The following is a 23,464-nucleotide window of genomic DNA, read 5'->3' on the forward strand; positions in this document are numbered from 1 at the left end:
GCCGCGTTCAATGTTCGCACTCTGAAGCAAGCAGGACAACAAGCTGCTCTTGCACTCACACTGGACTCGCCTGGCATTGATGTGTGCTGTGTCTCAGAAACGAGAATTCAAGATGCAAGCACAGTGATTGAGTTAACCGCCCCGTCAGTCTCCACTCGCTTCCGGCTACGCACCTCTGGAGATCCATAGGCTGCTGCGGTGGGATGTACAGGGGTTGGCGGCAAGTTGATAGATGTCTGTTTATCGTGTCTGCCTATGCCCCGAATGATTGCAGCTCTGACACCGACAAAGACAGGTTTTACGACGCCCTGAATGCTCTGCTGTGGCGAGCTAAAAGCTCAGACATTGAACGGCGGATGACATTCGATCCGCTAACAGCAGTTCATGAGGCAGGCATTCTGGTTGCCGGTTCTGATAAAATATCGTTCAGCTGTAGCACCCTTTCGATGCCTAGCTGCCATGCTACCTGAAGGAAGCACGAGGGCTGGGATACTGCCAGGTTGCCCAAGCCTAGACAGCGAAAGTCGAGTGACAGGTCGGGTTCGAACCACGGACCTTCCGGTCAGTAAATTGGCGATCTTACCACTAAGCCATCTCGCCCCCTGCCAAGGCTGAGCACGACAGTGGAATGATAACCGGGCACTGAAGGCCGTAGCCTTGTCAGTCTCTCGTCTCCCTTGTGAAGACATTCATGCATTAAAGTAAATTCATTCAATGAAGGAGCTTCCGTTATCTCGCTCCGTGCTATGCATTCGAAGAGATGTCAGTTGTCTTCTGCTCGGGTGAGCTTGCTGGGTGCATGTTCGTAATTCATTGTGGTTTTCATTCGCATTTATTTACGAAACAACCTCTTTTTCTCTGAAATGGCTTCAAACATCTATTAAGGTATATGACATAACTCAGCAAAGCTGTACATGTTTACAGTTTCACCAGACTGGAGCACTGGTAATGCACGACCAAACAGTCGTGTTAAATTTTTCAGAGTCCAATATTAAAGGAAGGATGGGTGAACTAGAGAAATCGCGTGTTAGGTAGCGCACCCAGACGATCTGGGTAGTAATTGTCAATGTGAACACCTGGTAAATGGTGAATCACATAGGTCTCATCCTAAAAGACAGATCTCATCGATGACATATTTTTGTGTGATTGTTCCTTTTTATTCTGTGGGTTCATATTCTGTCTTCTTCCAGGCTTCCGCCACGCCCCTTACAATCCAGGGAGAGGTACTGGAAGTTGTGGAGCGTTTTACGTACCTTGGAAGTTGTATTAGTTCTGATTGCAGTGTGACAGATGAGGTGAATGCACGAATCTGCAAGGCTCGGGCCGCGTTTGCTAACTTGCGACACCTATGGCGTCAGAATGGTTTATCTCTGAATCTGAAGGGACGTGTGTATCTAGCTACAGTACGGGCTGTTTTGTTGTATGGCTGTGAGACTTGGCCTATTCGAGCAGCGGACCTGAGACGTCTTCAGGTGTTCGACAATCGTTGTCTCAGAACCATAGCTCGTGTGGGTTGGTGTCAGCGAATCCGTAACGAGGCAGTTAGAAAGCGTGTTTTCGGTTGTGTAACGGGTACTTCCATTGAAGAATGTGTCCAGCACCAGAAGGTGCGTTGGTTGGGGCATGTGTTACATATGCCGAACCATCGTTTGCCGAAGAGTGTGCTGTTTTCCATGCCCAATTTGGAGTGGCGTAAACAGAGAGGTGACCAACCCTTGACTTGGCATAGGAGTATGAAGGAGATCATGAAACGTTTGGGTACTGTCGGTGCTACTCGCCTTCCAGGATGGGACCGCGTGATCCTCACTGTGCCTGGTTGGATACACTACAATATATGGCTGCCAACCGATGTCAGTGGCGTTCTTGTTGTCAGTTTCTGTCCAGATTGCCTGAGTGAATGTCTGGAGGTGTAGGCACCTCGGAATGATTGTGTTAAGCTAGCACTAAGTCCCTTCCCCGTCCACCTTTTTTCTTTTCTTTACAATAAGGCTTTCAAATAAGTCATGGTTGTACGGCAGTGAAGCATCGGTGTTGAACACTGATGTCATGCTTTCTGATGATTTCCACTGATGTCATGCTTTCGATGGTGATGATTTCTAGATTTCTTAAAGAAATTGTAATGCTAAAACTGGAACGGATTATACTTCCGGAAATAAGCCCCAAGTTATGGATCCGCTAAGTGGACAAACACAATGAAGTATACCAATGAACAGCGTTTTTGGGAAGGAACTGATGAGAAGCTCGCATTCTCAGACGTCCTGACAGGATTGCCGAAACGTACAACTACGGACAGAAGTCTACAGAGAGACGACGACACATACAGACCATACCCTCAGTTACCACAGCAACCATCCAGAGTGCCACAAACGAATTTATATTCGGACCCTTTTGAAGCATGTGACGCACTGCATCACTACGGTGTCAAAAGTCCGGGAAGCGAGTCGCTTATACAAAGCTTTTCGAATAAATGGGTACGTCGGAGACTTCCGCTGTCTGACCCTCAGGAAACCCAATTTGGTTCACTCAACGGCACAAGCAGAATGCAAAAAGATCACGACAGTATGAGACAACTCTGGCCCACATGCCTGCGAACGCCCTACGGAGAGTGCCACTAAAGTGACAGTTGGACTCAATGTTGAGGACCGACGTTGTACACAAGATTCAGCAAGACAACTGAAACGGACACTTGGTGGAACAAACAGGGAGTTCTCTATCGGAATAAATGAACAGAAGCTTGCAGCCGAAAGACATTACCAATTTCACTCTTCTCTGTGCACGAATATCAGGATGGACACAAATTCGACTGGAGTAACGTTCTCATACTGGCCTGAACACGAGCAAAGAAAACGTGAATTCATGGAAGTTTGGTACTCCAGTGAAAAAACAAACACATTCAAATCGACCCGGCCTATCGATCAGCAACAGCAAAAGAACGACATAACCCAAGCTTGCACAGAAAAACTGAGCGGACGTGTACAGAAGAAGCAGACACAAAAATCTAGCGGACTAGACTAGCATTGAATCAATGTATCGAGGATGACTCCTCAACCAGGGGAGGCATCAGATTAAGTGCTCGAGCACAAACAAATCGGCCACTAAAAAGAACCCAAAACCTACACTAAACGAGGAAGTGCAACCGCCCAATCAAATTCAAAAAAGTGAAATGGCGGTACAAACTACGGACGGACTAATAAGATTGAAAAAAGCGACTAAAACTAGAAATCGCCGTAACAGCCAACCAAATTCTAGGAATAAAGACCACAACGTAACACAAGCCAGCAAAGGAGCGATCAAGCAGTAGACCTAAAAACCTCAAAGTGTTTATTCTACAAGCCAATAGAATACGCGGTATACGGGCCACTATGTAGTGCAAATTGTGAACCAGTCAACAAGATTACAAGAAGGCTGTATGCCAATCAGCGAACCACACGAGAGGTTATTGGATATTTTTCGAAAACTATATAGCCTCGTGGAGGCAGGTGACGTGCGCATTCACTCGCCTACAGACGATGTCTCATTGACTGGGGACGAATCGGTTGCAAGCTAGTTGCGCACCTTCCTTACAAGCTTGGAAATAACAGATACGCGGCCATTGGATTAACTACACGAACGGACTTTACCCATACTCCGTGTCCTGTTTTTTTCAACCCTGACTGGGTTCTGAGCACGTCACTGGACCACCAACTTGGGTTGCTCAGCAGTTCACTGTGCACGAAATCCGACGGGATGCGCATGTGAAATGAGGGAAGATGTGACATCGAATAACCCGTGGATCTTTGGATTCGTCCCGTACATACGTGTAATACGGTCACAAGCCGAAACTTATTTTCCTGTCAAATAACAGTACTAAAGTGTGACAACCTCTGAATCACAGTAAGGTTTTTTGAAGATACACACTCAAGTGGTCTTTAATGAGGAACATGGTAAACGACTTTGATGCGTTATGCGCCAGGAGCTCTTGAAGTCTAAGCATCTTCCAGCCAAACGGACGACTGTATATTTCACATGCATGGTTGCTTTGAATTCATGGAGTAGACTGGGGTCTCGGAAGCCAATCAGTCGATGGCAAAGGCCGTTTGTCGTTACCGACCACCGGGGGAACGTCTATACGATTCAAGATGGTCGGGGATCGAAATGAGTAAATGGGACGCAGCTTCGCAAGTGGCATGATAAACCCGAAGAGCGGCTGACTAGACCCGCTACCGAAGCCGACCTGACTAAGGTTAGTGAAAATCGATGGCGTGCGAACGACCTTTAAAGGGTGGGGTGTGTAGCGGTGATACTACTGATGGGGAGGCACGCGAGTAGTGTGTTATTTTTGAAATTTCGCTTTGCGCCTCTTGAAAAGGGGAGATCTGTTGCGAACTTTGTGGCGTCGCTTTGTAACATTTGCTTGGGTTTGAGCAATGAATGATTGGAGTCAATAAATATCCAGGAAAGTTCAGGAGGACGCGTTCAGGAGAACATGGATGTTCAATTTTTGTAAATAAGATGCAAATGAGAGTTTTGCTTCTCTGTCCAATGGTCTGTAACCGGTCTGTTGGCATTTTCCAGTAAATAACTCCGCAGCGAAGGCCTTCTTCCCTTTATTGGTTACCATGCGCACTCTGTAGACTGTTAAATGCAGACGATGACTAGAGTGCCTCTTGTAGTTGGCCATGGCTTTTCTGTATGATTGGATGAAAATTCGCTCATGTGAGGTGACTGTGTGTCTGAGGTGACAGGTAGCATCATGATAAATCTGATCACAGCCTCCACAAATTACTTTGTTATCCCCGTTGTCATATCCGGTGTACCATTTCGTATGCCAAGCTCATCGAGTAAAACACGTGTACAACCACTTGCACGACGAGTGGCAAGTAAAATATCACGATATACTTTGTAGCGAAAGTCTCGAACTTTAGTCAGTTGTAAACAATCAAAGCCTTCGGTAGGACGCCAAACAAGTTTCATAAAAATTGTCGCTAAACTAACTACAATGGAAAGTCAGTTAGAATATAGGGTAGGGTAATAAATTACATTTTAAACAAATAAATTTGGCGATGTCTGTGGTCCAGTTATTGATTGCGAATCCAAATTTCTCTGTTCTCTCTACCAAAAAAACATATGGACAGATAAGTAGAGTTGTCAGGAAATAAGCTTCAACGATCCTGTTAGCTTCCACAAATATCGTGGGGCGTAAGCTTCTTCATACACGCAGATCGATTATTTGTTTATTACTCTGAATAAACGTCAGGAAATGTTAACCACACTTTCATATTTCATAAAAATATTCGTAGTCCCAGACAGTTGGTTAAAAGGACTTACAGGGAAAGAAATTTTCACTGAAACGGCTGAATCCAATCGATCGATGCGGGTAGTGCGGTTTCCGCTTGTGCTGCTACCGTTTTTGTCATTACACCAGTGGAGTAAAAAACAATGTAAATGAACGATGGACTTTGTAGCCGCAAAACTGGAGAAATGAGGCGGTATTACAACGCACTGTGAAGCCTGTGCATTGGGTACCGAATAGCATGATCCGTCTAATAAGTCCGTGAAAGTTTCCACGCCACTTGTAGATCGTTCATTAGCACAACAATGCTTCGTCGCAGTTGATCAACTGTGGAGAAGTGAAAGGGAAAATCTTAGTCTTCTCGTTTGATTACATCCAATATTGACCAAGGACTGTGACAAAGCGTCCACTCGGTGTTCTTAACTGATGAAGTAACTTTTGCTGCAGCTGAGTTCTGCTTGTGTATGTAATGTTAAAAGTACTGTTACACTCGCGCTAGTTCTGCCGGTATCTATTTTAACTTAGCTACAAGTAATTTACTGATTATTGCATCTAACTATCTTGGGCTTTAGTCAAGAGGTAGTGCATATGCCTTGAATTATTACTGGCCCTGAACTACTGCAAGTTACTCTCCGGCCGCAATAGCAATTAGCCCACTTGGTCGGACTTTGGTGGACGAGCCAGCAGAGCCTTTCTGAGCCAGTCCCTCAAGCTCCACTGCCTTTGTGCTGTATGGGGTGGTGCACATCGATCCGGCCTGAACATGTAAGGCCGAGGCACTCGAGTGCATTATGGTTGAAATGACTGAGATAGGCATCTGTGAAGTGATCCCACACAAAATTCGGAACCATTTTTCTATATCACGAATGATGATCGATGGAACATACCAAAATGCTGTGCATTCGAAACTCACACACACACCTTCCGCTTACCATGTTGAAAAGGGCTCGAAAGAGGTCACACATGCAGCAGAAGAGAAACGTTCGCTCATGGACTACCAACAAAGGTGTGGGACAATAGATCATCTCTCTAACTGGATGAAAGTGTATCTCCTCTTTTTTCGTTCACGAATTTGTTTTAACTCATTTTAACCAATTTTTCTTGTTACACACATGATTGAACTTTAGTGGGGTAAAAACATCGACTGGTTCAGGCCGATAGTCGAGACAAAAGTCTGCAACTCATCGATGAAATTTCCAGGAGCAGCCTACTGCAGTACGTATCCAGGCGACGACCTCCCATGAGGAAAAGCTTTAACTTTTGATTGCGAGTTTTGTTTGAAATCCTCACTGAGGTGGAAAGTGGTAGTAGTTTGCTACACTGTGAATCGAGACGTTTAGTGGTGTGCTATTGCACCACATTAAACGTCCTCGGATGTCTGGAGCGTGGTAAAACAATTCATGCAAAGGAATACGTGATAGCCAAAACCTACGGATCATTTACAGAGATCCCCAGGAAGTTTTCATTCAGGGTAAGTGGAGGCTGCATTGCTTTGAGAAGACAGTCACAGTCGGGCTTACTAGCCACAGTTCAATAGTACTCGCAGATAGTTCGTCGTTCGTTTGCTATTTATATCAACGTAAGAAATAATTAGGACATCTGACTGGCGGATCAATCGATCGTCACAACCAGGACAGTTGCTGGGCTGTCGTTCGATTGGTTGGGCACGAGCAGTCACATCGCCCAAGCGTGAACACGTTCACCTGTTCAGACGTGAAGATTCAGATCCGTCCAAAGGACGCATCGCCCAAGCGTGAACACGTTCACCTGTCCAGACGTGAAGATTCAGACCCGTCCAACGTACGTTGGTGGAGCAGTGGTAGCACGCTCGCCTCACATGTCAGATGTCCGGGGTTCAAATCCGGTCAAGGCCATTGAATATGCATTGCTGGTGAGCTCTAATAGAAGCGAAACTCGAGTCCCTTTGGTGTGGACTCACCAGAATAATTAAGCCAGAACCGGAGGACGACCGTTCAAACGGGATTGGTGTGAATATGAACAAAATACATATCCCGCAAAACCCTATGTTATCTGAATTATTTGATTCAAATCGCGTGCTACATTTATTTGCAAGCCAATTTGGTGTCTTCGGGAGATTAAACAAAATCCCAACCGAATTTCTCGTTTGTTGTTTCCTTCAAATGCTGCTCAAAGGCCACCTCGTTTCAGTTGGTACGTTATTCGAGGTGCCTCACTAGGAGTTTCTTGAAGGATCATTACTCACAATGTTGCTGAAAACTTGTCGACAACCCACGATAGGTTTCGTCCATCTACCTAAACGTTACTAGATATTGTGATCAACCGTTCGCTTGCAGCTGCGGTGCCACTATTCAACTCAATTCTGCATCCGACAAAACATGCCTCATTGATCAAAACACTGAGAGGGCATTTTGTCGCAGTGCCCTGTTATTATGGAATGTAGTCGGACGAGGAGAGTAAAGTTTACCCTTTCATTTACCCACATAGTTGATCAACTGCGACTGAGCTTTGCTGTGCTCAACGAACGATATACAGGTCACTTTGAAACTGTCATAGACTTGTCGAACGGATCACGCTATTCGATACTCAGTTCATAGCGCATCATGATTGCTTTGGGATACCTCCATCTCATTTCTCCAGTTTTGTGGCTACAAAGTCTATTCTTCATTCATGTTTTTTCAAACCACTAATAACATTACTATTATTATTAATAAGTTGTTATGAATGCAATCCTAGAGGGACTCGCGGCACCTGTATTGGTCGACTGAACAAAGCCTTTTCATTGATTAATCGTGAATATTTCTGTCCCTGTAAACCCTTTTAGCCAGCTGGTTATTTGGGACTGTCCATGGTATGTTTTATGAAATATGAAGTAAAAAACAATGTAAATGAACGATGGACTTTGTAGCCGCAAAACTGGAGAAATGAGGCGGTATTACAACGCACTGTGAAGCCTGTGCATTGGGTACCGAATAGCATGATCCGTCTAATAAGTCCGTGAAAGTTTCCACGCCACTTGTAGATCGTTCATTAGCACAACAATGCTTCGTCGCAGTTGATCAACTGTGGAGAAGTGAAAGGGAAAATCTTAGTCTTCTCGTTTGATTACATCCAATATTGACCAAGGACTGTGACAAAGCGTCCACTCGGTGTTCTTAACTGATGAAGTAACTTTTGCTGCAGCTGAGTTCTGCTTGTGTATGTAATGTTAAAAGTACTGTTACACTCGCGCTAGTTCTGCCGGTATCTATTTTAACTTAGCTACAAGTAATTTACTGATTATTGCATCTAACTATCTTGGGCTTTAGTCAAGAGGTAGTGCATATGCCTTGAATTATTACTGGCCCTGAACTACTGCAAGTTACTCTCCGGCCGCAATAGCAATTAGCCCACTTGGTCGGACTTTGGTGGACGAGCCAGCAGAGCCTTTCTGAGCCAGTCCCTCAAGCTCCACTGCCTTTGTGCTGTATGGGGTGGTGCACATCGATCCGGCCTGAACATGTAAGGCCGAGGCACTCGAGTGCATTATGGTTGAAATGACTGAGATAGGCATCTGTGAAGTGATCCCACACAAAATTCGGAACCATTTTTCTATATCACGAATGATGATCGATGGAACATACCAAAATGCTGTGCATTCGAAACTCACACACACACACCTTCCGCTTACCATGTTGAAAAGGGCTCGAAAGAGGTCACACATGCAGCAGAAGAGAAACGTTCGCTCATGGACTACCAACAAAGGTGTGGGACAATAGATCATCTCTCTAACTGGATGAAAGTGTATCTCCTCTTTTTTCGTTCACGAATTTGTTTTAACTCATTTTAACCAATTTTTCTTGTTACACACATGATTGAACTTTAGTGGGGTAAAAACATCGACTGGTTCAGGCCGATAGTCGAGACAAAAGTCTGCAACTCATCGATGAAATTTCCAGGAGCAGCCTACTGCAGTACGTATCCAGGCGACGACCTCCCATGAGGAAAAGCTTTAACTTTTGATTGCGAGTTTTGTTTGAAATCCTCACTGAGGTGGAAAGTGGTAGTAGTTTGCTACACTGTGAATCGAGACGTTTAGTGGTGTGCTATTGCACCACATTAAACGTCCTCGGATGTCTGGAGCGTGGTAAAACAATTCATGCAAAGGAATACGTGATAGCCAAAACCTACGGATCATTTACAGAGATCCCCAGGAAGTTTTCATTCAGGGTAAGTGGAGGCTGCATTGCTTTGAGAAGACAGTCACAGTCGGGCTTACTAGCCACAGTTCAATAGTACTCGCAGATAGTTCGTCGTTCGTTTGCTATTTATATCAACGTAAGAAATAATTAGGACATCTGACTGGCGGATCAATCGATCGTCACAACCAGGACAGTTGCTGGGCTGTCGTTCGATTGGTTGGGCACGAGCAGTCACATCGCCCAAGCGTGAACACGTTCACCTGTCCAGACGTGAAGATTCAGACCCGTCCAACGTACGTTGGTGGAGCAGTGGTAGCACGCTCGCCTCACATGTCAGATGTCCGGGGTTCAAATCCGGTCAAGGCCATTGAATATGCATTGCTGGTGAGCTCTAATAGAAGCGAAACTCGAGTCCCTTTGGTGTGGACTCACCAGAATAATTAAGCCAGAACCGGAGGACGACCGTTCAAACGGGATTGGTGTGAATATGAACAAAATACATATCCCGCAAAACCCTATGTTATCTGAATTATTTGATTCAAATCGCGTGCTACATTTATTTGCAAGCCAATTTGGTGTCTTCGGGAGATTAAACAAAATCCCAACCGAATTTCTCGTTTGTTGTTTCCTTCAAATGCTGCTCAAAGGCCACCTCGTTTCAGTTGGTACGTTATTCGAGGTGCCTCACTAGGAGTTTCTTGAAGGATCATTACTCACAATGTTGCTGAAAACTTGTCGACAACCCACGATAGGTTTCGTCCATCTACCTAAACGTTACTAGATATTGTGATCAACCGTTCGCTTGCAGCTGCGGTGCCACTATTCAACTCAATTCTGCATCCGACAAAACATGCCTCATTGATCAAAACACTGAGAGGGCATTTTGTCGCAGTGCCCTGTTATTATGGAATGTAGTCGGACGAGGAGAGTAAAGTTTACCCTTTCATTTACCCACATAGTTGATCAACTGCGACTGAGCTTTGCTGTGCTCAACGAACGATATACAGGTCACTTTGAAACTGTCATAGACTTGTCGAACGGATCACGCTATTCGATACTCAGTTCATAGCGCATCATGATTGCTTTGGGATACCTCCATCTCATTTCTCCAGTTTTGTGGCTGCAAAGTCTATTCTTCATTCATGTTTTTTCAAACCACTAATAACATTACTATTATTATTAATAAGTTGTTATGAATGCAATCCTAGAGGGACTCGCGGCACCTGTATTGGTCGACTGAACAAAGCCTTTTCATTGATTAATCGTGAATATTTCTGTCCCTGTAGACCCTTTTAGCCAGCTGGTTATTTGGGACTGTCCATGGTATGTTTTATGAAATATGAAAGCGTAATAGATATTTTCTGATATTTAGTTAAAATAATCAGTCAGTGATATATATATATATAAAGAATAAATGAGGAAATCTAGCAGCAGCAATATGGCTAACATCATGATGATGAGAAGGATCGACTCGGGTGGTTTGTCCTAAAGGGATGTGGAAGAATCCACAAACCTAATCCCATAGCCACTTATAAACTCACTGCCCCACAGACGTGGTCAAGCGAATACACTGCGATATCTCAAATACCGTTCCAAATGAAAAATTAGGCTACCGTTGTTGTTGAGTTGACGGAGAGCATCATAAACGAGTAATTCATCTGGTATTCTGTTGAGTCTCCCGTCAAACCAAATTCATGTACAAATGCGCAATAGTGCACCTTTACCTCTATCCTGCTTATACACTGGAATTTTGTGGGACGCCCTCAGTAAGTGGCCGCCAAAATACAATTACATTTCTGTTGATCTGGAGCGGTGTCTTTCAAAATAGTGAGCTGGCTGCATTCTGCTTCTGCTACCACAGTACCGAAATAAAATCTGTTGCACTGAATTGTATAGAACACAGAAAGTTCAGTCAGAGATTAATTTGGTTCATCTCATTTGAACACCATTAAATGCTTTCGTTCTGTGTAACCACGTAACCTTCTATTTGAGAAACCACTAACTTTACCTTCCTACGCACCATATTACAGCATGTGATCACCACAAAGCTCGAGTACCATAAAATTTGAGTGGCGCATTGATGCTCAAGAATCACCCAAGAAAAATGCGCTGTGTTCAATTGTAGATCACAGTATCCAACAGAAATTTGTTTACAGCGTACTACAGTACCCATAGATGATTCGATACATGTATTATAACAGATACCACCGGAATAAAAGTTACCGTCTGAAATCCTTATGCAAGGACGAACGAAGACACTGAGCGTGTTTAAGCCTTCTGTTTGGCATTCTTCCATACCGTTTCCACCTGACCTTAAAAACATCACTGACGGGTATGGTAATCAGGCCCATAATACCTCTGCTTAAAACATTTTGCGGAACTGCGCTGTAACGCGCTGAAGACCAGTTTCGTCTGTTGGTGAATGAAATTTAAAAGAATTGAGGTTTAGAAATCAACCTTTTCCGAAGGACAAGTCTTTTCTTGTTGGAGGATAATGAGGTGTTGAATGTTTTCACCCCAAATGGCACAACTTACTTAGTTGCATCAATAGGCTTGATACTTTCACAATCAGCGTGTACTTCATCGCCCCATTTGAGGCCTTATGTTCAGGGTATATTGAGTGGTAGAATGCATAGACGTTCATTCGAGTAATGGTAAGTTTTTGCACGACTTTATTTTCCTCATCACTTCGTTCCAAAAGGGAAGGTCACACCTTCAAGTGCCTTTAAATACCTTACTACCATGGTTCTAGGGATAATGTCATCTCACCCAGTTAGCGCTACCGCTCAAGAACACATACCATTTTCTATAGAGAAAAATGTCGGTAGTTCAGGTAGCGTAGATGGTGGTCGTTGGCTTGTTCGCTGAGCTGAGCAATTTGATTGCAAACGTTTCATCACCAATCGAGCTGACATTGTGTCCACCCAGTCACCCACATACCTGACTGTTCAGCTCACAGTCGCTCATTGGATCACGAGACCTGTCTTTGTTATACTCACAAACCACGTCACATTAAGCTGACGCATCAGACATCGATTGCCTGCACGGCCTAGCGAGCGTCGCAACTACTCATGTGCTGACACACCCACGTACACGCAAACGGACCTACATATAGGGAAACCGAACACGGTCAGCACACACAGGCTCACGCGCGCGCAGGGAGCAAGGTGTCACCGAGCACGGTCAGCACACACAGGCTCACGCGCGCTCAGGGAGCAAGGTGTCAGCAAAACACCGAAACTACGGACAATCATGGAATACATGTAGCGGCCAAACTGCGGAGGAAACACGTTCCCGCCGTCCGGACTTTCACCAAGGGACTCTCACATACGATAAGTTCTTTTTTTTACTTGCTCCCACTTTCGCATTGTATTTATTTTTATACGTGTTGCAACCAACCACTGTCAACCATGCTAAAAACTTTTATTAGTGCATACACCTGCTTTGTATTATGGCCACCTGTGCACTAATAACATCAGTGCGCATTGAGGAGCTGCACTAATAACATCAGTGCGCTATTGAGGAGCGTAATAGTGCGTAGCTGTGGGTTGGTGGTTGTGCACAACCCAATAACGCACTGATGATGTCATCTCGATTGATGATGAAACGTTTGCAATCAAATTGCCCAGCTCAGCGAACAAGCCAACGAACACATACCATTCATATCATGTACCACCCCATGAAACGCCCAGTTGGATCGACAGAAAGAACTGAGAAGTCAGTCATCTTCAACCAACATGGTTTTCACAAGAATCCCTATTGTGTACTCCAGCCTTCAAATTTTGGATCTCTCAACTGAATGTGTACCTGAGGCCACCGTATTCTCACGAAAGGAAAAAACACGAACACATAGAATAGTGGCCAGGATTGAAAGACCTCGGCAAATGGGAATGTACCATGAGTTAACAGTTAAAGATTCGAAGATTTTATCACAATGGTTGTTTGTGAGGTTCACCTCATATTTACAAGTTAGTTGATGACCATTTATATCGACTTGGCTTGGGAATTTGCAGTAATGGTACAGTGTATAGGTGGTTTTGCTTTACAGGTATCGTCTTCGAACCAAAGCCTCATAAGTCTGGTAATTATCAGATCCTCCACAAACGTTTTGAAAAGATACGAAAAGATACTCGAGTATTCAAAGCTTCTGATGAACTGCAGTGCATCGGCTAAACCGATAAATCACAAAAACTAATGATGTTGCTTGTAGAACCGGCCTTGGACAGATCAACATGACCAACCCTTGATTTGGCAGAGGAGTATGAAGGAGATCACGAAATGCCTGGGTGCTTCGGTGCTACTCGCCTTCCAGGATGGGAACCGCGTGATCCTCACTGTGTCTCGTTGGAGACACTACAACATATGGCTGCCAACCGATGTCAGTGGCGTTCTTGTTGTCAGTTTCTATCCAGATCGTCTGAATGAATGTCTGGAGGTATAAGCACCTCGGAATGATTGTGCTAGGCTAGCCAGCCACCTTTACCCTTTTCTGTACAGTAAGACTTTCAAATAAATCATGGTTGTACGGCACTGAAGCATTGGTGTTGAACACTGATGTCATGCTGTCGATGATGATGATGACCTTGGGTGAAATGTCATTCACAGTAACCGTACAATTTATCCTAGTTAAAATGCTGGGAAATCTACAACGACCACTCATCCCAGAAAAATTACAAATCTGTGACTTTCAATAGGGAATTCAGGAAGCACATCCATTCTTCAGTAAGATTCAATTTGGATTGGTTGGAAATTTTATCTCTGGGACCGCATCATAAAACTCTACAAGAAAAAATAAATCATCTACAGACGCAGACCCAATTTGAATACTTGTATGACCAGGTCCAAGACCTTTCAATTACCAATGTTGACAAGGCTGGGTGCTTTGAAGTGAAGTTAATTAGCTTCCGGGAACTATTTATGGCTTCCTGTATTCCATGGGATTCCTGTCTATGCTACTATGAATATCAGACTGCCGAATAAGGACAAAAAGCGAGATCAGTTTTGTTGATGAAACCAGACGAGTGATTTGACAGCGTGTCCATGGGCAAAGCGTATTTCGCTTTTAAGATGAATATCTTGCTTCCAGACACATGACAATTTCGACCAGGCGTGGTTGAATAGTTGCAACCCACTGCTCTCTAATGGATGCACGAAAAGAAGAACTGTACTAACAAATGAAACCTATCGAGAGAAAAAAACAGCAGCAGAGAGAGGATGACTTCACTTGGACACATCTTCAACATGCAAGATTCATCTCCTCACAAACTAGCTTCGTGCGTATAAAATAATCGTCAGCTGCAGCACCCTTTCGGTGCCCAGCTGCCATGCCATACGAAGGAGGCATACACTGGAATACACAGCGAGTTCATAGAACGTGTCATCTGTTGACATTGACCCATCATGCGCCAAGGTTCCGTTTAATCCGGACATTCCTCACAGCTGAACAGACCTACTACACTCATTTATATTTCAATTAGGTTTTCATTGGAGAATCACCTGAGTCTCTCGCTTACGATATTTTTCAACTGAATACGCTGCACAAAGGCGGTCTGATTGTGCTATCTGGAATATCATAATAAACGAAGCATCAGACAGCACTTGTGCAGCTTATTCAGTGGAAGAATAGCATAGGCTATTAACTCAGTTGAGTCCCCCGTTGAACCTCCTGTCGCTAATTTCGTTCAATTGGGGTTCAATTAGAACATGAAGTTGAAGGAAACTCGAGGACGGTGCCTACCCGATGAGCCCCAGGAAGGGCGAAACCGACCGTTGACTGTCCGTGAGTGTTCACCAAGACTTAATTTCATTACATGTACAAAGTCTGTCCGCTCCGTCTTTCAATACAATACTTATAAACAACCAACCGACTCTAGCCGACACTTTCCCAAAATATAGATTAGATACTCATTCCAGCATTTTCGTGCCCCCGAAAGCGAATCCAATGACAGTTTGACTCTCCTAAATATCTAGGGTCCGGATCCTCAACGGGACCAGTTGATATTCAGTTCACTGTACTGTCTTCGTTTCATCAGTTTTGCACCAACCGAATGCAAACGACAGCAAACCCAAAAATGAGCTTTTTTTCTGGATAAGGTCTACTCAGCAAGCGAGTAACGTGAAAAGTTAATCACCGTACGTTGTAAAGCTAGACCAGCAAACGGTTGCTCAACATGTTTTAGAGAGGTCAACTCTGCGACCCACACATACCACTCTCGTTCTTATTGCGTGATCCGAATCCAATATTGCTATCGTTTATTGAATCCAAGCCGAAAAACCGACCTCGTGCACGAAGAAATAACGACAGAAATTCGAATCCATCCTAACGTAGAACACCGTACTACGTTTCCTCTCACTACTTGTTTCTACTTACACACCATAGTGTTTCGCCTCCGTAACAGATGAAGTGTTAGGAGAAGGACAGAGAATAATCAACGTTTTGGTTGCACACAGCTGGCTATTCTTCGTCTGCGACAGTCTCTCAGATATTATACTGCAGGTACAAACGATCTCAAAACCAACCTGAACGAGACATGGGCGGATTCGACTGAACCATGCCCAGTAACATAACAGCAATGAAGATTGCACCACCCGTCCTCAGAAAAGTATCGAGGGCAAATCTAGCCTTCACTAAACCACCCGAATCAGACTAAGCCACCTAAACAACACAACGGACAGACGGCCAGTCACCCATCTACCTTGTATGTACAAGGTGCCTGAATCTTTTCAACCAGCTTCAGTTATCTGACTAGACAAGTGGCCTGGCCTGTACTGTGTTATGGGGGCGTTAAGCTGAAGAACCATTCGTCAAGCTGTAAGTCAGCGCAAACTGTTTCAGCTCGTAATTGTTCTTTGTGGCGAGCGAATGCATGGCACTCCAGTCGGTCGATAAACTAGATTAGGTCTGATAAAGCTGCTGACACTGAAATCCAAATAGTCCAGCGGGGTAAGCTGTGATGTGGAGTCGTTAGTCGCCCGTCGGGCAATTTTCATTAGCTGTGTGGGTAGTCTGTTGTGTCACTTTCGCTTGTCCTACTCTAAGGTTGCTGTCCATGACCATGTGCTTACGGCCCGGGTTTACGCAACATCACAGTGTCCACATTCGCCTATAATTGTCGAAGAGGTCAAAAACTTGAGACCGTTGACTCCACATAACGAAACCTCCTACTTTGTGTTTGATTTACCTCTTAAACCTGCCGGTATAAGGGGGAAAATACAATTGTGTGCTTGATTACAGTTATTTAACTGCAGATAGACCGTTAACTTGATGTGATATCCACTGAATGTGGCCTATCTGGACTGTTTTCCTGAAGGCTTCACTCAAGTTTGGGGGCCTGCAGAGCCGAAATCTTCTTCCGTAGCCTGATTTAGATTTCGAAGCTAAATTTGGTCTAAATTCGCTTCGGAAGATACCGCAAACTTGCCTGTGTTACGTGTTTCTTTCAATGGTGATGATGATGGCCTTTTTTAAAACGTTCACATATATCAGGGCAGATCTGATAAGCGCCAATTATGAGCTGAATTTAAAAGATACATTGCGTGTAAGTGCTTTCCGGTGGTTACTTTGGAGTGAAAACCTATGAATTCCAATTCTCAATTGATTGTACCATATACACAGCATGTCATTCCAATTCGTTTCTATTTGTGGGCACACCGAAAGTCACAGTCGATTCTGCTCATGATGTGCGGAAAATACGGTGTAGTCCATATCAACGTTATGTACTGCTGACGATACAGTTAATCATCCTCAGAGTAACGCAGTCAAAATATAATTTTCGGGCTAAAAGTCAATGAATAATCGATTCGTTCTGGTGTAAGATTTCGTTGCAAAGCTGATTGCCGAACAGAGGTGCACAGTTGCATGGACGACTATCAGTGTCGCCGTCTACGCGACAGATGAGTGCAAGTAAGGAACACAAACTTCCTGTCGCTCGAGTGCAATAGTGCACCAGTGCAACCAAATCGGGTGAACACATGAGCTGGAACAAACAATACACCGACGTGACAGTGGCGAGAAAGTTGACGGGATCTGGCCAAGCACGCCAGCAAAACAATCGATAGCTTCCGATGGACGGCATGCCGAGCCAGTAGTCATCATAATAGTTCGAGGGAGGGAACACCCTGTCCGAACTGCGAGTGCTGCTGACAGCCTGATTTAAAAGGTTTCGTCAGTTGGATCGTTAGTTAGTTAGTTAGTTGAACCGTAGGATACATCTACAAACACTCAGATGTTACATGAAAATTTTAGGCTCTCCCATAATACCTCAAAAGCGGTCTACCAACTAGCAGTCAGTGTTTGGTATAACCAATACGCCTGTTTTTTAATTGAAAAACAGGGATTGTCATTTCCTTCTACTGAGTTAGAAAGCAACCCTTCTTAATGCAACCGTTTAAACGAAATAGAGTGTGAGGAATCTGGGAATCATAAGGTTTTCTAACTATATGTTTCTGTAGGATTTCAGTTTATATGTAGGATTTCATAGCACTGTTAGGCCCGTAACATGGCTGAAAACAACAGACTTGACCGACTGATTGAAGCTATTTTCGCCCGATCCTCTAGTGAGAATTTGCACTTACAAGATGTCGGTATTTCTGTTTTTTTTCTGTATTGAGATTTATGATGCTATTAGCGGTTATACCAAAATAACCCCGCCAGTGTATTCATCTTCTCTCATTTCAAACTAACCTCGATTGATAGGGGTGGATAATACCTGGAACCATGACGCAACGTGGTTCTTTTCTAAGCGAGTGGCCACTCACAAAATTAAGACAGATCAGCGATGTGGACAAGTTTGAGTTCACATTCACTGTTCAAAACAAGTTACTACCCCCTATTAAGCTGAGCTTACACGGGACGGGGCATATGGATGAATTCACTGCCCTTATTTAGAACAACCATACTCTGGAGTAACTGGGGCCAACTTACTCATTTTCGGTCAAGTTTAACTCTACACAGAAATTACCATCACAAGAATCTGAAAATAACCTTGACCATGCACAACGCGATTTAAAAAAAGCTTGATCTTGCTCATACACACACAGTGAACTAGTATTTCGTCAGTGAATAATGAAAAGATGCTTCCGTGAAGTGACGGTCGAACAGCCTGTTCGGCTGAAACGGACTATGCAAATCCAGTCTGGACCTGACCTTTGAGGGGATCTGAAACTCAGTAAGACCAACTCAGGCTTCTTCAGGCAGAAAGAAATTGAATTTATAATCTTGGCACGAGGAAGCATAACAATCCATACGAAGGTAATATAGTAGGTTGTTACCCAGCTTCAAACCAGCACGCTCAGTGCACTCCGTCATATGGGTCGCTCGCACAAGCCGTTCATCGAGTAGCCTGTATTCAACTTATTTGCCTGAAATCCTGCAAGACTGGGTGTGGAAAAGAGACCAGAGCGAGAAAATATAACAATGCAGTAGTTTTGGTATGCTTGTGAAGTCATGGGATGGAGAAACCTGAGTAGAATCGACCAGACAGCTCGAATAAAGACCGTTCGGTGAGTGAGTCGTTTGATAAGCCAACATGAAGGAGACCAATGAGCGTGAATGCCAGTGAAAGGGTGAGAAACTGGTCTGGTAGTCGAATGGAATCCCATAATACTATCCGAATTTCTTATTCCATTTTATTCTGGGACAAGACCGAACTGGTTTAAATGATGTCCAGATTCCTTTCATTTTTATGTGGTGTTGCAGCCCCAGCTTCCTTCAGGAAAATTTAGAAAACGAATTAAAACCCTGGAAATTATGACATGCACTTTCCGACAGAGATTAATTGTAACCAACGCTGTCACAAAACGTCCAAGAGAATAAGGTCCTTTTACGAAACCAGAGCCGATTTTGCAATTTTTTACCGACGGTTTCGTGCCTTCCGGAACCTTGTACATGATATCATGATCTCAGTTGTTCATCTAATGTTTTTGATACCATGGTAATAGGGTAATAAGTCTGAAATTTCGCTTCGCTCTCAGCGTAAACAACTGTAAACGGGTTGCCACCGCAGGTTGTGTCGTTGGTTTGAAAGTTTTCTTCGTTCTAAAGCAAGCGCAAATGTTTCGTTCGTCACAGGGGACGTTTTTGAGCGGAACCAATGTGAATTTAATCACATTTGCTTCAGGGCACTCTGCTTTTGTTGGTTCCAAATAAGGCCAGTCACCGACTGGGGTAGGTTTCGACAGTCAGCTGTGTGTGTTCGTCCACCTTCGGTCACCTACCATCGGAAACACAGAGTTCACCGGCTCCCTCACTCACTCCGTCGACGTCACAAACCCCATTTGGATTTGACTTACTCACCGAGTGGCTCGAATTTTAACAGTGTAGAAGACAGAATATGAATGTACTCGTATTTCAGTGAATTCATGATGCTGTTACGTCTTGCAGAGATAAAGAGGCCATGTACTACTGAGGATAACATCTATAGTGAAGTCCAAAAAACTCCGTGCGTTTTCGAACTGCGCACTGGTCATCTGGAGCGAATTACAGTAAAACTCATCAAAGACGCTTTCTGGCGGTACCAATTAAAAACGGTTTCTTCAGGAGAGAGAACGCAATGTGTCATAATGCATCACCCTCTTTTCGTATTGAAAAAATATTTCCAGACCTCTCCCTTAAACTTCCAGCTAATGAGAACTACTCGTAAGCAGTAAACAGAAACCCCCGGACCACAGGTGTTAACCTGCTGGCATCCTACGAAAAAAATGAAACACCGAATACAGTATATTTTATTCAGTTTGAGATTAACCGGCCAATTTGAATCTGGTGGCGTTCTTATTCTGGTTTCATACAGAACGGGAACAATAGATGTCACTTTCAGCCTCCAGAGGACTTCGTCCACTCAATTGGATATGTAAGTAACTTTATAACTCTAACTCACTAAGACAACTCAGCACGGATACAAGCAGTGCGCACGGGATAGTAATAAACCACAGGGACGCTGATCCTATCATCAGTTGGTATCCAGCTTACGATGGTGGTGGTGCCCAAACCAATTTATGGTTCCATAGTCCATTAACTCCAGGTAATACGCTTGCAACCGCTTTCTACACTTCTGGTGTGATTACAGTATGAATACAAGGCTCCCCAGATCCCGAAGTCGGTTTTCATCATTTCTCAAATTTCTACTTCGGGACAAGTATCACAAAGGACCTAACATTTCCCCAAATATAGTAAAGCATTTATCAAGTAGTGGACAGAATGCAAAGATCGAGCTTAGTTACATACAGCTTAGCGTCAGCGGTCCATGTTCCAAGGAAAGCATAACCGGCATTAGACGATGAAGGACCTAAGAGTAATTGCAGTGTGAGCACACTTCAAAAGTGCTCCAAGACCCTGTGGCACTGCAAGTTGAACAGTCGCACTCGTAGTTCTTTTCAGGCCTGGCTGAGTTGTGTCATTCTGAGGGATAGCTCTGTTTACCGATTGGCTGAGTTGTGTCATTCTGAGGGATAGCTTTCAAGCTCTGTTTACCGATCGCTTGTCGGATCTTCGCCATTTACAGTTTACGCTGTCGGCTCATAATACTTCGTCGGATGTCCGAATAAGCAGGGACTCGTAAGAAACTTTTGAGCCTCTCGTCCTTTGTCCTGTCCCGGTCAACGTGTTTAGGCCACATGCATATGTAAGGTGTGTGGCCCTCTGACAGCTGCACAAAGTGCAACGGGGTAGTTCAAACCATGCTGCTCTTTAGGGGCGAGATGGTTCGAGTGGTTAGAGCGCGAATTTACTGACCGGAAGGTCCGTGGTTCGAAACCGATCTCAGCCTCTCTACTTCCCCTGTCTAGGCTTGGGCAACCTGACAGTGTCTCATCCCTCGTACTTCCCACGGGTGGCATGGCAGCTAGTCCAGGAAGGGTATTACAGCTGAACGCTGCCCTTTACCCACGCGGAATATGGCCGGTGGGCCCCAGATAGGATGCTGCGGACCTTTAAGTAACAGTACACATTATTCCATCAGCGAAATGTGATTGCAAAATGAATAACATAAGCCCAAAACTGTGTTTGTAAGTGACAAGTGGCGAATACTCCAAAACAATACTTCAGTATTTAGTATCTAAGGTCTGCAGTCCCTCCGAACTTTTGAACTCATTTTTGGTGAGCAACACTGTTGGCTTGATTAGCTCAAGATCAACATGAATCTCACTGTCAAGTTTAAGTTGTTCCTTGAGTCTTCTGGGTGAGAGGTACCGTGGTTGATGATAAGTTAATGTTCTGGCTGTGATGACCAGAGAATATAGAAATTGTAAAATCTGGGGAAATATGACTACAGAGCCTGCTTTTGCTGCTGGTTGACCTCACGTAGGCTGGGGCTAAGTTGCAACAACCACGTCGGTAGTCTCTCACTAGCAACCACTGTAACGTGTCCCTAGACCAACTGAAATTGCGGACAAAACAAAAAGATATACAGGGAAAGCAGAGGACTGAAAAATTCGTGAGGGGTGCCAGACGCTTGGTGAAAACAACTGAACAGTTAAGATTGGACGTAAAAACTCCGATTAGATAAATGGTGGTTAGCAGGCTTCTACCTACCCTCGTCGATTCACAGTCCCAAGTGCATGCCACATTGCGTATTGTCACATCTACACTACATTCATATACAAAGAAACAGGTCAGTAGGTAATCGTACGCAGAGTGAAACAACCTGGGATACGTGCGGATTACAGTGACTTTGGTCATGTGGCTTGTGCCCAGGTGGATAGCAACCTGGAATCCATCCAAGCAGTTTGGTTATGCTGCTCAGTTCACCAGTATTCCAAACGATGGTGTTCAAGTGACCGGGTTTGAGTGAGGTTGGCACTCGTTAGTTAAAGCAGTTCGACAACATTATGAACGCATTTCGCCCAAGTCCCCTACCTACTTTCAGATTGAATTTAGTCCGTTGGTAGTGTGGGAAGATTTGGAAATCTTGACGGAGATTTCATCCTGTAAGTGATGCCCATCTTTTCTGAAAGGCAGGTGAGCACTGTACATTTGTTTCATCCTTATTGAGAACTTCAGTAGTGTACGTCTCACAAGACTCCTAAGACTCTGGAACCCACAACCTTGGGGCTTTGTGGGATTCGCACGACTGGTGATCCTCCGTAAGGATGAAATGGCTGTACAATGGTTTCCGGTTTCTCAGAGTAGATTGACTTCACTGACAAGACGAGATCTCAATTAAAAATCCACCAACTTCCTCACACTAACAACGATCTGTCTTTGAGAGCTTTAAAAATAAACTGATTTATCTACCGATTTGTAAAGCCACTTCGTGCTAATGGGAGACAATTGAATCTCAGCTAAATCTCTTATTTACGGTATTCTTCAACCTAATGACAGCACAATGGTTGCCTCATGTTTCCGTTTCTGATTTGGCGCGATTTTGCGATCTTCGTGTAGGGGATGTTACACTCGTTAATATACTTGTTTCTTCCCCAGTTTTGTTCTGAAGAATCTCTCTGTCACCTGAATAAAGGTGATTGATAGCTCCTTTACTGATCATGTGAAGCACGCGTTGTTCTTCGAAAACGCTGCTCTGTTCGCCTAGTTGCAGTTAACAAGCGATTTATGTACCAACAAGCTTGCATTTCTTGGTGGTATCATAACACCTTTGTTCTGTTCACTTCCTCGTCTTCGGAAACGGATCGAGGCTAATTTAGTGGATTAAACCATGCAGATTCGTATGCATTGTTCTCATTGAGTTGGGTAGCTTATACTCACATCACTCATTCAAAGTCCTCCTAGTTGCGATTTCGTCCGAAGTCAGTCCATTGATGAAACAGAGAAGCACTGTACGGCTGTTTCATCCTTATTATGAATCACCATCGGTGAGCATCTCACGTAGCTCCAGATGATTTCGAATCCGCGACCTCCAGCCTAATATTTTGAGCACTTAACCATTTGGCAATGAGTGGCTGATCAGCATTGTGTTTAATTGGCACATACCGCCACTCATTTCTCAATAACGGAAACTTCACCACGTGGTCACGTATTGACTAGCTTTCCGAGCGATGACTTTTCAGAGGAAAGTTCCGCTCATCTTGTGAAATTAACTTT

General features: G+C 44.1%; 1 protein-coding gene across 1 annotated transcript; it reads right to left on the reverse strand.

Moving 5' to 3' along the window:
• Positions 1 to 13,729: 13,729 nt before the first annotated feature.
• Positions 13,730 to 19,793, reverse strand: T265_09563 (hypothetical protein; the record flags this gene model as incomplete). Its single annotated transcript, XM_009175671.1, has 4 exons — positions 13,730 to 13,861; positions 13,910 to 14,110; positions 15,170 to 15,228; positions 19,727 to 19,793. 4 exons carry the CDS (start codon positions 19,791 to 19,793, stop codon positions 13,730 to 13,732), a joined length of 459 nt encoding a protein of 152 aa, XP_009173935.1.
• Positions 19,794 to 23,464: the final 3,671 nt, after the last annotated feature.

This window comes from Opisthorchis viverrini (genome assembly GCF_000715545.1).
Source record: "Opisthorchis viverrini unplaced genomic scaffold opera_v5_290, whole genome shotgun sequence".
Classification (NCBI taxonomy): domain Eukaryota; kingdom Metazoa; phylum Platyhelminthes; class Trematoda; order Opisthorchiida; family Opisthorchiidae; genus Opisthorchis; species Opisthorchis viverrini.